The sequence below is a fragment of the Balaenoptera ricei genome, chromosome 5 (genome assembly GCF_028023285.1).
Source record: "Balaenoptera ricei isolate mBalRic1 chromosome 5, mBalRic1.hap2, whole genome shotgun sequence".
In the NCBI taxonomy this organism is placed as follows: domain Eukaryota; kingdom Metazoa; phylum Chordata; class Mammalia; order Artiodactyla; family Balaenopteridae; genus Balaenoptera; species Balaenoptera ricei.
The window spans coordinates 21,339,508-21,356,579 of NC_082643.1; the positions used below are offsets into that span (position 1 = coordinate 21,339,508).

Sequence of the window (17,072 nt, forward strand, 5' to 3'; positions counted from 1 at the left end):
AGTGGCCGGGTCCAAGTCACTCCCCATTCTTGTGTCTGTCTCGAGGGTCCTGGAGGGGGAAGGGTGTCTCTCACAGACACTTGGGCCTCTACCTCCTGCTCCAGCTGCTGCTAAATTCTTGGGCAGTCTCTGCTTCCAGTCTCTGAAGCTTTAATGCTGCTGCAGACACAGGTCTCCAACCGCGCATGGAAAAAGTGGACACGCTCCAGACCTCCAAGCCCAGAGCAGCTGTTCTCTCTTCTACTGTCACCTGGAGTGCGTTGCCATCTGCTTCATGGTCTCTGATACTCACCTCTTTTTCAGGTAACAACATCTCCATCCACGTGGCCATCTCTTTTCTGGAGAGGGGGCCAGGGACAGAGAAGGTTGGGAGAAGAAAGGGGCCTCATGCAAGATGGTGGAGAATGTGACCAGACGGCAAAGCTGATCCCCAAGTAATGCTCTGGGGAGATGCTGAAGAAGACATTCAGCAGAGACAGACTAGTATTCAATGTGAAGATTTTCTCTGAGCTGTGCTATAGTATGAGCCTCTCTCCATCTCTCCAAGCAAACCTTCAGTAAAGCTTGCTGTCTCCAACTCTTTGGCAGGAGAACTGAGGTTCGAAGGACCATGTGTAGCCAGAGGTCGGGGGTGCAGTGAGAGGAAGCATCACCTGACCTAAGAAGGCAGCCGACTGGCAAAGTGACCTGGATTTCAGTGGAAGCCAGAGTGGAGGAGAACAGTTCCTATGAAAGTGTAGTCTTGGGGAGATCACTGGATTTGCCACAGGATGTGGGATGGGGAAGGCTGGAACAATTACTTTTTAAATTAAAGGAGTGAAAAAGAATAGATACATGTACATGTATAACTGAATCACTTTTCTGTACACCTGAAACTATCACAACATTGTTAACCAACTACACTCCAATATAAAATAAAAAGTTAAATAAATTAATTAATAAATTAATTAATTAAAGGAATGAGTGCCCCAAAAACGGATGTGGATCACCTAGGAAACAGTTACACTACTGAGTATCATCGGGCCCTTTCCTTCCAGGACACGAAGTGCAAAAGGGTGAGAGAGATTAGTTTGAGCTGAGGTCAGGAAAAGCCACTGCTACCTACCTGCATCGAGCCCTGAGGACCCCTTCGTCACTCCCTGAAATCCAGCTTCTGCCCCTGTCTCTCAGGCATGTGTGTGTCTGAACCCTAAGTCTGGATAAAGTTCAAATTCCCTTGCATGGGACTCCAGGGCCCCCAAATTACGAGTGATATTGAACAATCCCGGACCCCTAAGAGGGCTTGGAGCACACAGGGAGGGGCCACCACATCCTGACGCCTGCAGACCCGAGTCTCAGCTGAGCTGCAGCCGAGGGGCACGGGCACAGGAGAACTTGGCATCACTTAGCTGCCACCGTGCAAGCAGGAAGAGATCCTGGCCTTTCCTGTTTTTAGGAGTTCTCCCTTCTCCCCATCCCCAGCCCACTGCCAGTCAGCACACACAGATGTTTCAGGGGAATGACTGAGCCTTCCTTGGTGCAGAATGTTGACAGGTGCAAACATGGACAGCGGGTTAGGTCATGCCCTGCCCAGCTTCCTCGGCTCAGGCTTACGGCACTCATCCTTTACCCGTAAGCCCCCAAATCTGTCACCATAACACTCTTGGTCTGCAGGCTCTTCCCTAGTCTCCAAGAGTCCTCAGCCTTTGGAGGGTATAAGAATTACCTGGGGCGACGGTCAAGGATGCAGATTCCGGGCCCTGGGCGTGGCTAGGGTTTTGAGGCTGTGGACACCCTGGGAGAAGCCCAGCTCCAGTGCTTGGTCTTGGTTATCCAGTGCACTAACTCCAAGCTCCCCGCCCTCCAGGGTCTTCTGGAGCCATTCATTTTTCCTTCTACATGGCCTTTGGATCCTTAAATTCCCTTTAGGTTCATCCTTTCTACTTCTGGTATATTACTGTTTTAATAGTCACCTATTTCATCAATTTAGCCAAGGGCCCTCTTTTCTAGTTTCCCTGATCCCTTCATTTTTCTTTTCTAAAACCCTCTTCTAGCTCCTCATAATTCTGCCCTTCCTCCTGCTTCCTCACTCCACTTAACCTTCTAGAAAAAACATCACCTTTGTAATAGTCCCCTTAATATAGACCAAAAAGACCAAAATAAAACACAATTACATTTTAAGGGAAACTTCTCTTTATTATCATTAAAATGTTTAAAATACCAAAGACCTCACATTTATATAGTTAACCAGAGACCTTAGGCCAGAAAGGAGCAGTGACAAACAATCTACTTAAAAATTGTTGCTGTGGCCAAATCATGTTCTCTGTCAATGAACGCCGCTCTCAATTCGTTGCTGCGTGCGGGCTTCCTCTAGTTGCGGAGAGCGGGGGCTACTCTTCGTTGCAGTGCGCGGGCTTCTCATTGCGGTGGCCTCTCTTTGTTGTGGAGCACGGGCTCTAGGCGCATGGGCTTTGGTAGTTGCGGTACGTGGGCTCAGTAGTTGTGGCTCGCCGGCTCTAGGGCGCAGGTTCAGTAGTTGTGGCGCATGGGCTTTAAGTTGCTCTGCCGCATGTGGGATCTTCCCGGACCAGGGCTCGAACCCGTGTCCCCTGCATTGGTAGGCGTATTCTTAACCACTGCGCCACCAGGGAAGTCCCTGAAATGAAACTTCATTCAGTGAAAGGATTCTGCTCTAGCCGTTTAATAGTTAACAGTTCATAATAAAAGGTTTCTACTTTAGCAGTTTGATAGTCACCCACATGCTTTATTTTACATGAAAACTGAGATGCTTTGAAGATTTATATTTACTAACTGGGGGGCGGGGGGAGTAAGTGCTTAAAATATAGTGTAATTGCAGGAACAAAAATCATTTCTAGGTATACAATTGAAGTTTTAGATTCAAATCTCTTTTTACTCATTCAAATCCTTTTGGTAAGAGTCGGAAAGCTTTAAAGGGAAGGAGCAGAAAAATGAACAACTGAACCATTTAAAGCCTGATGAGACAGGTAATGAATGATACTTGAATCATTTAATGGTTTGGTTTTTAGTATATCTTCTACAAATGAGGTGTTGGGTAGTAGTGCTTAAATTCGGCTTCTTTAATAAAGAGCTATGCATACTCTTATAGATAAGAGGAAAAAGCAATGGATCTGATCTCCACTCTGGATAAAGCAGCCGCCGCAGAGCCCCCTAACCGGTGCGGTATGACTGCCACCTAGTGGCGGCATATCCTCACCACAGGAGTCCTGCCCAGTGGACGTGGAGGAGAGGGGGGGCCGAAAGCTCCCCGATGGCAGGGCTGATCTGCAAGTTAAAGCACCCGGTAACTAGAATAAAGTTATATTTTCTATCATGTCAACTCTTACAGCTTCTATCTTAAGGTCTATTTTACGAAATATACCTTTATTGAGGCAGTTTCAAAAAGAGTTACATAAGGACATGAAACCTTGGTTTTCACTTGAGAGTTTATCTTTACTCCACGCAGGCTCCAAATGGACAAATAACATATATCATATATGTGTGTGTGTGTGCGTATCATATATACATATATAAAATATAAATTTGTATGAATTTAATTCTAGCCCAGAAAGCATTTTATGACTTAAAAAGCACTGAAGTTTGCTGGCTTTTGAATCACTGGAATCAGTAAGGAAAGCACCGTGAGCTAAGTCAGATTCACTCAGCTCCACCACTGACCAGCTGCCGGACCTCAGACAAGTACTTTATTATGTTCCAACCCATTTGCCCAACGTGTTACACAGGGGAGTTGAAATAGATTCTCTCTAAGATGCTCTCCATGAAAAGTTCTAAGACCTCTCCTGTTGATTAATTTCCACCCTAAGGGGGAACAAAACATTTTGAAACTTTAGCTGAGCTACTCCATTCCCTCTGCACTCCCCATCGCCACTCCCACATTATTATGGGTGATTTCAAGGCTGACCCATTTTCATAACCTGGTTCTACCCTGGAGGCTCCAGAGAAGCTAGAATATCTCAGAAATATCTCAGCTGGCCAGCTGGTCAAATAATTTTTGCTCTTTGCTATTTGCACCTAACTAATGTTAGTACAGCAATCTTTTCAAATGAACTCAGACCAAGACAAAAAGTTTTAAAATAAGGCCCACAAGATCTAAAGGTGTGTAACTTGACATGGTTTCACTTTGTTGAGGTAGCAGCTAATTTTTGCAAGCTGGAAAACAAAAGCTAGTGTGTCTGAGGTTTCACTTCAGTCCGTGCTTTCACTATTCAGCAATCAGTGCAAAGACAGTTAAGCATGACCTTTCCATACAGCTGGTGCCACCCTTCACCAGCTCAAAGAGCACCTGTCACATTAACCCTCGAAGGCAGATGTTTGCTTACTTTTGAGACCTAGTTTCTTAAAATGGCAGAGAGTGCTGAAGTAAGGACTTTGCAGAAGGGAGCATGATATCACTTAATCTGCTTGCACTACTTGAGAAAAAAGTCACACTGCAGTTCTAGGAAACTAGGAGACACATAAGACAAAGCACTCTTCTTAAACCACACGTACACGTGCTTTCTTAAAATTATTACAAACACCGCTCTATTTGAAGGCATATTGATCACAGCGATAAGAGGTGTTTTGTTGAATGCAATGGTCCCCGGCTTCAACACAAAGCATAATGTGTACTGCTTGTGGGCAGGAGAGCTTCAGCAACCCTGCAGGATTGTTTCCAGAAAGTCCCAATATCTCAAAGTTTAAAGGAATCTTAAAAGCGATTTCCTCCAAATACAAGAATCCTTGTATCAGTAGCTACAAAGGCAGGGTAAATGAGGGGGTGAGAGCAATCTAACCCCAAGGATAGCCAGTAAGAAATGAAAAACAACGATAAACCCCATGAGAAGTCAGCCTGCTTTTGTTATCACCAGACACCAGCAATTCCGAACGACCTCAGTGATAAGATGCTCCTCTGGGCAGGGGTAGGCCATCCCCATTCCCCAGACGCACCCCACGCTGTCCCCTGCTTTCTACCTTATCTGGCCTCTGATTTAATGTTAGGTGACTAAGAGCACGCTCCTTTCTAATTTTTAAAAAAGAGGTTTTCTACTTCATATCTCCTAACTATCAAAGTGATATTTTATATCTTAGAAGATACAGAAACAATATTAAGAAGCATTTAAGAAATTGTCCATAATTTCACTATTCACTGCTGTTTCCAGCCTAACTTTTGGCAAATTTCCTGCGTTTCCTTCTATAAAGTTTTTCTTTAAGTGATTACGATTATGTGTATATTTATTGTAAAGACCCTTGGAAAACTACATTTTTCAAGGCTACATAAAAATCCACTCTACGGCTGTGCCATACATTTCTTAACTAACTAACCAGAGCCGTGTATGAAAACGCTCATTACACCAGACCTCACTTAATGAAGCATTACTAGGTGGTTGGGTTTTGGGGGCAGGGAGGAGAGAGGGTTGTTGGTGTATTTTCATTTTTGCTAAGTTGATAAGCCAAAAGAAAAGAAAAAACAAGTATCCCATTGCTAATCTGATGTATATTTCTTTGATGACCAGTGGGATTTTGCATTTGCATTTTCTCATTTATGATTCTTTTTTCAAGTCCTTTTTTCAAGTCCTTTACCCACGTAGATAATCACCTCTTATTTTTTACTGAAGACCACATGAAGAAGCCCTAATTTTTATAGGGCTGCCTGCCTGGCAACTCTCATGCTGGAAAGTTTTCTCCACTGACCAAGTCCTGCCCTTCTGCAACCACACACACCAAGCGTCCTTTCCTTTCCACGGGCCTTCAGACCCTTACACACAATCATCACAGTCTGCTCTATGGCTTTTCTTCCAGATTTATCAACTGTTCCACCATCCTGGTTGGACACATTTTAGTTCATTGGAGTCCACTAGAGTGGTGGACAGAAGGTTACGAAAGCCAAGCTATGGTCTCACCAGGAGCTCGGGGCAGGGCTGTGATCCTCATTGGTATTGGTGCCATTTGTTTCTGCACATGTTGCCTGTGTCCTTAATCTTTTTTTCCCCTATACTCTCTGACGGAGGTCTCACAGTGAGGAAGAAAGCTACCAACCCCCCAGCTCTTTTTCAGATGACTCTTCTCAAACTGGGTCTCTTATTCTGTGCCTAAAACATCGGCTTGAAGGCTCTAAAGGCAGACCTTTACCTTCCTGGGAGGTGTGGCAGATACCACTAGCAGTCCAAAATATTTCATCCAGACACACAGCTGGATTACACTTCCAGGTTCTATTGCAGTTGGATAGAGCCCCGTGATAAGCTGTCTTCGGTGGAATAAGAGTGCTTATGTGTATTTCTCATTGGCCCAGCCCAAAAAACCCTCCCCCACCTGCTCCTCCATGCTGACTGGATTTATGAAGCGAGAGCAACTTTGAAATCCATGTGTTAAAGATGCGAGACCACCATCAGCCTGGCTTCTATTTTTTTTTTTTTCTTTTCAGCCTGGCTTCTAAATGACCGTGAGGTAGAGGGTTGCTCTCCGTGCTGGGCAGTTACGTGAACAAGGATTAAACTTCCTCTGTGTGGAAGTATTAGATGTTGGGTCTATCTGAAGTAGCAATTTCGCATACCCTGACCAACACTGGAGAAAATGAGGCATGGTGGAAAGAGCCTAGAATGAAAATATTATGTGCCAGTAACTCTTGCTGACCCTCAGCTCCACTTTTTTACTTTCTCTGCTCTCCTTATATCACAGGGGGCTGGAAGCTTCCAAACTACATTTCATTGATTCCCTTGCCAGCTTTCTTCCAGAAAGAACTTGCCAATTAGGAGACTAGAGAAAGGAAGAAAAAAGAATTTTCTTTTTCTTTCTGCTTTAGGCACTCCGCGCAGCAGCAGTGGTGGCAGTTGTCAGAAGCATTAGTGCCAGTTTTCAGCTGCACCAGCAAAGGTGTGTCCTCCCAGGTTCCCCAGACCAGCAGCTGTGATGTCTCCATCAGTGCATCAGCAAGTGTGGACTTGCACGGCCTGGATCAAAGGCAGTGACAGCTTTACCATCTCCCCCTGAGTCCTCTTGTTCTTCCAACACCTGTGTAGCCAATTCCCTGCATTATATCCGTCTCCGGATGAACTATCTAGAAGGCTTTCTCTTTTCCAATCTGTTCACTGACTGATGCACACAAATTCTCTTCCTGGTACAGCTAATTACTAACAAGTTCCTTGGCTTTTCTGAGCCCCAATTGTCTCATCTGTTGAAAAATAAGAATAATGAAACCTGCTCTGCCTAATTAACATAACATTCATGATCCAAATCAAAGTGATGATGGAAACTCATTGTATATAGAGATACATTACTATATTGTTTTATGGATCCTGGTTAAATTTCCTCATGTGGGTCACATCTTACTCTTTCGAGAATTTCAAGAGTCTCTTGAATATTTTGACATCTTGGTTCAGTTAAATATACCAGTTATTTCTTCCTCTGAAAAAGACTAATATAACCAACTGCCAACAGGGAGAGCTGCTCCTTTATAACCAGAGGGTGATTGTGTTTCTTATTCGAGGACAAAGCTTTAGTTGTTACAACACTGCTGGTAAATATCACCCATGAACCAATCAGCCTGGCTTCCCATAACCACGCAGAACTGATTGAATGCCAGGGATGGGCTTGGGCACAGAATACATGGTAGACACGAAGGAAGAGTGATCGCAACATCCTGGGTTAATGTTCCTTGACTTCTACTCACTTCTACTCACTCACTCTGGTCCCTCTTAGAAGAGGTGGGACCTCAGCCTTTAACCTTCATACCCTCCACGGTTCTTTCTCAGACTTCCCGGAAACATCACCTCACATGTGATGAAGACCAAGTCTCCTGCTGTTCTCTTGCTCTACCCTTTGCGCCAAGGGTCCTGCCGAGGCCCTTTAGCCGGAGTCCCCTGTGAGGTCGCCCTCTGCAGTGCAGGACTCCACCCAGTTCCACCCCCACAGGCCCCCATTCCCTTGGCCACTCTGGCTCTTTGGAGGCAATTTAGTAAGGTGGACAGAAGCAGATGAGGGGGGCTGGCTTTTGATTGCATTTCAGCTCTTTTTTTAGGTAGGTGACTTTGCATAGCTACTGTCAGTGGATTTATGGTATCATCGTTTTTAGAATGCTCTTGGAATGAGAAAAAAAATGTGCTTGCTGTGGACCAGACTGCCCCTTCTGATTGTTTGGGTGAGACAATGCTTTGTTGTCGGGGGTGTCCTGTGCACTGACGCTTGGAAGCACAGTGCACTAGATACCGGTGGGCTCCCCGGGTTGGGAAACCAAAATGTCTCCAGATGCTACCAAACGTCCCTGGAGAGCAAAGCTGCCCCTAGCTGAGAACCACAGTTTTAAGAACTATGGATACTGTATTAGGATTCTCCAGAGAAGCAGAACCAATAGCATGCATATATATAAAGAGGCTTATTATAAGGAATATTATAAATATTCCTTATTATTATAAGGAATTGGCTCATCTGATTTGGAGGCCGGCAAGTACAAAATCTGCAGAGTGGGCTAGCAGACGGGAGACCCATGAGAGCCGATGTTCCGCTTTGAGTTCGAAGGCCGTCTGCTGTAGCATCCGTGAGAACGATGTTACAGATGATGTCTGAAGGCAGTCTGCTGGAGAATTGTCTTGCTCAGGGGAGGCTGGTCTTTTTGTTCTGTTCAGGCCTTCAACTGATTAGATGAGACCCACTCAATTCTGAAGAACAATTTGCTGTACTCAAAATCCACCAATTTAAATGTTAATCTCACTAAAAATCTCCCTCCCTGAAACACCCAGAATAACGTTTGACCAAATATCTGAGCACCTTGTGGCCCAGCCAAGTTGACACATAAAATTAACCATCACAGATACATAGCTGTGAAGACGCTTAAAGTCACTGCCTCCTGAAGCTCACATTCTAGACGGTGACCCAGATGGTAAACAAGTGTTTTAGTTATCTGTCACTGGGTAACAAATCACCCCAAACTCTGTGGCATAAAACAGCAGCCATTTTATTATGTGCGTGTATTCCTTAGATCCCAAATTCCAACAGGACATAGACGGGATGACTTGTCTCTGCTCTTCAATGCCTGGGACTTAGTGGGACTCAGTCACTGGGAGTGACTCAGCTGGCTGGAGGCTGGAATCATCTGGATCCTTCTTCAGTCGTGTGTCTGGAACCTGGCTGAGATGACTCGAGCTGGGGCTCCTGGGACTGTCAACAGAGCACACACAGGAAACACTCCATGTGACTTGGGCTTCTCCCGGCATGACAGCTGGGTTCCACAAGGGAACACTCTGGAAGGAAGGCCTGGAGAATGGGTGTTCAAAGAGACCAGGCTGAAGCTCAAGGCTTCTTACGACGACCTCCCCTCAAAAGTCATGCAGTGTCACCTCTACCACATGCCTAGCTGACATCACCACTTGGCTGCTTTGTATTTCTCAATGACTAAAATTTACCTTTATGAACTATTTCCTGAGCATCTGGGAGCCCACACCTTGGGTCTACTGATGTTATTTTTTCAGAATTTTAAATCACCGAGGAAACCATATTTTCTGTAGGAATGCTTAGGAAAGTAAAATCCAACGTGTTTATATCCTTCCTTTCCCCTTCAGAGAAAATCCTTTCATTTGTTTCTGGTTTTCTGCTCTCCTGAGAGAGGAAGGGATTAGAGTGAAGTTTATACCTTGAAGTTGGCGAGTTATAGCCACATACAGACAGCTTTATCCAATAAAGAAGCTAGGACTGGTTATCTAGACAGAGAAGAAAATGAAATAGGGTCCCAGTTAATTCAAGACAACCAATTGCCTTGGCCTTTGATACTGTAGTAAGTGATCACATAATTGTGGCAGAGAACACAGAAGTGGCAGTTTGAAATAAAACTCCAACTGACATACTTTTAAAAACAATATGGCAGCTGTGAGCTTGCCACAGAATTAGGAGGAGAGCTGGAAGACTTCCCTTTGGAAAGCCGGCCTGCAGCTGAAAAACAATGGTTAGTTCTTTCTTCCTCTGCTGTTCCTCTGTTCCAATTTAATATGAAGTGATAATTTCTTCTTTTTCATGGGTGGGGAGAACAGCCAGTGGGAAACAGAGTAAGGGTCCCTCAACCCCAAGCTATGGTAACCTCAGTCCATGATAATCCCAAGCCATGCTTTCCCTTTACAGAATGTATCCTTTCTTTCCCACCAACATCAATGATGGAGAAGAGATTATGCTTATGTAACAGTTAACAGTTAACCAACCAAAGGAGCTAGAGGACCATTCCCTCTGTGCTGTGAAGAGCGTGAGTAGAGTTGCCATTGCCAAGTAACCAGGTGCAAAGCAACACTGTGATATGTGAGCTTTCTGTAGAGACCAATAAATTAGGGAAAGATTTAAAAGGGCCTTCAACCTGGAGGAATGGATAAGGAAGATGAGGTACATATATACAATGGAATATTAGCCATAAAAAAGAACAAAATAATGCCATTTGCAGTGACATGGATGGACCTAGAGATCGTCATACTGAGTAAAGTAAGTCAGACAGAGAAAGACAAATATCATATAATATCGCTTATATGTGGAATCTAAAAAAAGGGTACAAATGAACCTATTTACAAAACAGAAATAGAGTCACAGATGTAGAAAACAAACTTATGGTTACCAAGGGGGTAAGAGGGGAAGGGATAAACTGGGAGATTGGGATTGACATATATACATTACTATACATAAAATAGGTAACTAATAAGGACCTACTATATAGCACAGGGAACTCTACTCAATACTCTGTAATGGCCTATATGGGAAAAGAATCTAAAAAAGAGTGGATATATGTATATATATAACTGATTCACTTTGCTGTACACCTGAAACTAGCACAACATTGTAACTCAACTATACTCCAATAAAAATTAATTTAAAAAAATTTAAAAAAGAAAAACTTCCTTGAACAATTATAAGAAAAAAAGGGGGGGAGTCTTCAACCACATGGAACTCTTTCTTCTGAAAAAGTTCTTCTTAAAGTAGTCCCAAATGTTAGAAATTCACATCTGGGGAATTCCCTGACAGTCCAGTGGTTAGGACTTGGTGCTTTCACTGCTGGGGCCCAGGTTCAATCCCTGGTCACGGAACTAAGATCCTGAAAGCTGCGTGGTGTGGCCAAAAAAAAAATTTCAAATCTGGACAAAATAGCTCTCCCTGAATCCTCTTTATGAGAAAAATGATGATTTGAGTGTGATAGTCATCCCGACGATGACTACCTTGATAACATTTATAACATTTCTTGAAAAAGAAAGTATTTTTCCAACAAAAAATAAGATGTTCCAAAATTGTTAAAACGCTCGATTGTTTGTGCCCATTTCTATGTGCAATACAGCGTGGAAAGAATTCAGTTCCATGAACAAGCATCAATGAAAAGAGAATAATGAAATAAATAAAAAGTGAACTATGTGCTTTTAAAAAATATTCTTTGTGCTGGTTTGCAAAGTGTTTGAAAGCAAAAGTTGCAGTTTCTTTAATTAAAAGAAATAATGTAGCATGTGACCAATCTAATATAAAAAATATTACCAAATATTTTATGACTGTCCAGCATTTTATTGAAACCATCTAGTAATTCTGCGGCAACTGGTTCCCCTATGATGCTGAATGCATGCGGACTTAGTGAAGCAGGGGGATGGTAGGGATGGGAGGGACATGGAATAAGTGACAAAAAGAAAGAATGACATCAAAGGAAAGGACAACAGATGGGATAGCAAAATGAGAAAGGGAGGGGACAGGAAGATTGAAAAGGGGATGAGGGTCATACAGAGTGAAGTAAGTCAGAAAGAGAAAAACAAATACCATATGCTAACACATATATATGGAATCTAAAAAAAAAAAAAAGGTTCTGAAGAACCTAGGGGCAGGACAGGAATAAAGACGCAGACGTAGAGAATGAACGTGAGGACCCGGGGAGGGAGAAGGCTAAGCTGGGATGAAGTGAGAGAGTGGCATGGACATATATACACTACCAAATAAATATAAAATAGATAGCTAGTGGGAAGCAGCCGCATAGCACAGGGACATCAGCTCGGTGCTTTGTGACCACCTAGAGGGGTGGGATAGGGAGGGTGGGAGGGAGATGCAAGAGGGAGGGGATATGGGGATATATGTATACATATAGCTGATTCACTTTGTTATACAGCAGGAACTAACACAACATTGTAAAGCAGTTATACTCCAATAAAGTTGTTTAAAAAATAAAAATATATTTTAAAAAAAAGAAAAGGGGATGAGGGTTGTCTTAGTAAATTCTGCTACTTTCCTAAAAAAAAAAAAAAAAAAAAGGTGAGCAAAAGAAAAACCAGAATTTGCTTAAACAGGAACGGAATAGATACTAAAACCCTGAACAAAGAGTTGTAGAAGGGGAACAAGAACTCTGTCCGGCTCTCCCCCTATCTCTGCTGTGTTCACATTCAGCACCTCCCTGGCCAGGACTGGCCTCTGTTGCAAGTGGACACTACGCTTCTCTCTGAACAAACTGTAGCCAAGAGAATTTTAAATGTTGATGTACCATCATTCCCGTGTGTTATCAGAACCCAGTCTCCACTCAGGAATCTCTCCCTGGCAGTCAGAGTAAGCCAGGGTCTCACACAGCACTGACAAACAGAGATCATAGGGAAGGACTGTAAGAAAAGCTAGAATAATGCCAGGGGCCGACCAGCCTCTCCTCTTGGAACAGCTCTGCCATTTTGGTTTCCTATAAAGTTTCCTCAAACTTTAACTCACACAGGAGTCAACTTGGGGATCTTGTTTAAATGCAAATACTGGTTCAGAAGCACTGGGATGAACCCAAATTCTGCATTCTAACAAGCTCCTGGGGATGCGGCTGGTCCTCAGACGCACTGGGAGAAGTGAGTTATAGAGCACCGAGGTGAACCCTGGGTGAGTCAGGTGCGACAAGAGGGAGAGACAGAGAGAGAACAGGCGAGAGAGAAGCACGCTCTCTCCTGCAGGTTACATACAGAGAGAGCACAGGAAGCGACATACGTTCTTTGTTCATTCATTACGGTACTTTGTCCAATTCCCCAGCATTCAGAGTGATGACAGTTTCCCTTCTGGACTTTTAGGCAGCTGGCATTCTCTACACATGAGTCTGGACACAGAGCGATACCAGCTGTAAGCCCAGGGAAGGAAGTGGAACTCGAAGACTCCAGGAGTTCTAACCTGCCCTGTTAGCTGGGCACCCGGCTGGCCCCCCTGCGGCTTTTCCTACCTTCTTCTCACCCAGTCCTTCTTCCACGGAGGAACGATAATTGTCTCTGAATCATGCTCAACCTGAACGTCAAGGGTATGCTGGAAAGCTTAGGTGATTGAAGCAGAAATATTGAGAAAGTGCTAAAAACCAGACTTCATGATGGAAGCTAGTGGTTTGAGCCTGATTTCTTTCCCCCTTTGAAAGATGTTCCTGATCCAGAAGCTTCCTCGATGCTCCTTATGTTTGTGGGTGAGACGGAAGGTGTAGGTGATGGAGTGCATCCTCGGCAAACCAGAGGCAAATAGCACTAAAGGAAAAGCTATGGTTTGGCCTCACGAAGAGAGTTGGAATTAAGAGTCAATTTCAGTTGGAGCAGTTTGATCTTCATTTCCTTTGCCAGAAACTGCGTGTGGCATGATGCAGCGTGAGTGTCCTCAGAGGTGGCTACGTAGCTTTGCGTGTTTCCTGACGGACACAACACTCCTGCCAGCACCTAGGGGCCCGGACGGGGAGTGTCAGTGGGAGGAGTAACCAAGTTTCACTTCCTTGCTGGTGGAGACTCAGCTCCAGCTGGCTTCTCTCGCAGTGGGGAGGGGAGGGCGTGAGGAGTAGCAGAACGTCTCTCTCTCTGCCTCTTACCCAGAGCACCTCGCAGGGGCTTAGCGGACGTGAGGCGTGCGAATGGGCAGAGCAGAATCTCTAGAAGGGAAAATGAGCACCCAGGATCCTTCAGATCTGTGGAGCAGGTCGGACGGAGAAGCTGAGCTGCTCCAGGACTTGGGGTAAGAGGGCAGGTCCCCTTTTCCAAGCGCTTATTGGGTGAACCTTAACTCCTCACCCCTACGCAAATGCTCATCTTGATGAATGATTATCTTTAGCACTCTTTCTCTCTGACACCCCAATCTTCTACCCTTTCCACTTTACTCATCTGTGTCTGTTGGGGCCCAATTCCACTGTGAAAGTATGGATTACCTTTCCGGATGTGAAAACAAGTAGGTGGAGAAAATGGGACAAAAAATATCAAATGCTGGACGTTCTTTGAGATTAGGAACAGAATTGGGCTGTAGTTGCGGTCGTTGCTGGGTTTCCTTGTTATTGATCTGGTCTATGAATAAATGTGCTGTAAAGAGTTCTGAGCTCCAAGCTACTGACAGTAAGTGGGCTGCGCTGCTGGTGAGATAAACAGAAAGCCTAGACCCTACAGCAAGGGAGAGGGACTTTTTCAAAGGAGAAAGAACGAGGAAGTGTCTGCAGCAGTGTCCCATATGTGTTTCTTGCTCCTAACACTGCATTTGTGAGCTCTTGTATGCATGCATGTCTGTAAGGGCAACTTTGAGCCTTCTAAGTACTAACAAGTCAGGAAGAGGATAAACACTGCCCCAGACAGGTTACACATTTAGGTAGGAAGAGGCACTGTAGTCCCGTCTTTAAGAAGGGACCAGATGAGACAACGCATCAGGATACGTAATAAAAGAAGCAAATGTTACACAAGAGAGGGGTAGGGGATTTCCTAGAGAAACTGCTCCTTTCCCTTGAAGCACCTGGAATAGCCTGGTGAGGCTGATTTGGCTGTGATTCCCAAGAGGCGAGACCTGCACCTGCTGTCTCACTAAACAGCTCTGATCTTCACAAACACTCAAGGGCAGAGGAGCTGTGATCCTCTCCATCTTCCAAAGGAAGAAAACAAGCACCAAAGGGATTGAATAATTTGCCTGCGGTCACACATCAGTTACAAGTCGGGATTCCAATCTGCCAAGTCTATGTCCTTAACCAGAGAAAAACTAAAGTAGGGATGAAATCTCTCTGCCTCAAGACTGCAGAGATTGTATTTTGGGGTGTTGTAAGCATTCTCAATAAGTCCTGTCTTTAGATTTTAAACTTGAGGTCTCAGAATTGAACTTTACCTTCATAGGGTAAATCAAACGTAACAGCTAGACTTTTCAGTAAAGTAAACTCCTCTTATGGGGAGTCAGAGCTCCAGGACACCTCTAGCCTTCTAGACCAAATCCCCAAACTGCAGAGGTAAAATGTTCCCTGAGCATCCAAAATGGGTGTCACAAAGTCCAGGCACTAAAGCTGGACCCTGGGCTCTCACTTAGACCCGTATGAAGTTATTCAACTATCATTCTTTATGTGTTTGGTTATGTGGATTCCCAGCCCACCATCGGTAGGAAGCCACAGAGGAGAAGAGAGACAAAGGAAATATTCAGCTCTGGTCCTTTAATTCAACAATCTTTGAGCCTAGGCTCTGTGCTTGAGTACCCTTGGCACTCACTTGGATGACAAACATGAACTAAACACTGTCTCTTCTCCCCACCTTAGTGCCCGTAGCAGGAAGCAACCTTAGGTAAAACCCACTAGGAAACAGAATTGTGTCTTCCCTCCATGTGCAGAGATGGACATTCAATACAACCCAGAAACACCCCAAAAAGGTGCTTTTATGTCCATACTTCACTATTTCAGAAGGCCTGGAAATGTCTTAAACATTGGAAGACAGTTTCTGTAACAACAGGCAAGCTACAGTGGTCTAGGGAAGTTGCTCTACGGTTTCGGTTCTTAACCTTGGCTGTGCGCTAGAATTACCCAAGGAGTTTTTCAAAATTCCTGCCCAGGCCACACACCAGACAAATGACATCAGTATCTTGGGGGTGAGCGTTTTCTTTTTAAACTTTCCAAGTGATATCAGAGCAAGACCAGGGTTGAGAATCACTGCATGGAATAGAAATCCATCAGAAGCACTGAGTAAATGGGCCCTTGTTTGTTGGATATGTACCTGAATCTTAAAGCCATTAATAAACATTGACATTTCGTCTGTGGGTTTGGGAGCATTTGTTTAACAATTTTATTGAGGTATATTTTATAGATCATAGAGCTCACTCATTTCCAGTGTACAATTCAATAACCTGTAGTGCCTTTAAAGAGTGGTACAACCATCACCATAAATCAATTTTAGAACATTTTCATCCCCCCAATAAGAAACCTCAGAAGCATTTTTTTTAATATACTCAGTGGTGTGTTAATAAACCACCTGGGTGAGGGATAGCCCTGATTCAAGAGTCTGCCTGTTTCCCCGGTATAAATACTCCAATCACAGGCATTTTCAAGCTGCCAAGGGTTTAACAAGAAGATTACAAAATTCCTGAGAATTTAATAATGGACTTGAGTTAGTACTTGTGCCTCTAGGACAATCCTGATATACCTCTCATAGGTCATAAGATCTGAGAAAACTTGAAAATGACCTGTTGCCTCTGGCAGAATTCTGAATGAAATGAAACTTCTTCTTTGAACCTCTAGGCTACTGGTTAGGTATAATCTACCCCCAAACTTCTAATTAATTCAGTTTTTAAAATGCTCCTTAAAAACAAAATGATTTAAAGCAGTTGATAGATAAAAAGTGGCTGGTTTTAATGCCTTCATTTTGAAATCGTTTTTAATAGGTTATCTGAGTAGTTAGGTGAGTTCTTACGTTTGTATTTTTGATAGATACAAACAGACAAGGTGGTGGTTAAATTAAAGAGATGGCATACGTCTTTGTTCTTTGGTCCCATTTTTCTTCAGGTTCTGGAATCTGTAAGCTCTGCAAATTAAACCCTGCATTGCAACAAATCCATCCCCTGCCTTTCTAGGACACACATGACTTGCTCAGAAGACATTCTTTCTAAAGTACCTAAATCGAGCAACTCAGATGCATTTCTCTGTCTCATTTGCAGAGTATCAGTCTAAAAACACTTATTTTCCTTCATCCTAAACATATTAATGCATCCAGAAGCAAATGGGAGATAACACAATTTGCAATGGTTGCTCAGCTTCACTTACACGTTGGCCGAATGGGATGAGGGAGGGAGGGGCAAAGGCTGTGGAGAATGGTCAGTGAGAAGCAGGAGGTGTATTGGGAACAGAGGGCAGGCTGTGTGTGGCTTCC

General features: G+C 43.9%; 1 protein-coding gene across 1 annotated transcript in view; it reads left to right on the forward strand.

Moving 5' to 3' along the window:
* The first annotated feature begins 13,831 nt into the window (after positions 1-13,831).
* Positions 13,832-17,072, forward strand: part of DAPP1 (dual adaptor of phosphotyrosine and 3-phosphoinositides 1) — a 59,007-nt gene continuing 55,766 nt past the window's right edge. Inside the window, exon 1 of the mRNA XM_059922479.1 lies at positions 13,832-13,932. Coding sequence (XP_059778462.1) covers positions 13,832-13,932 — 101 coding nt within the window. The remainder of the gene's footprint in view (positions 13,933-17,072) is intronic.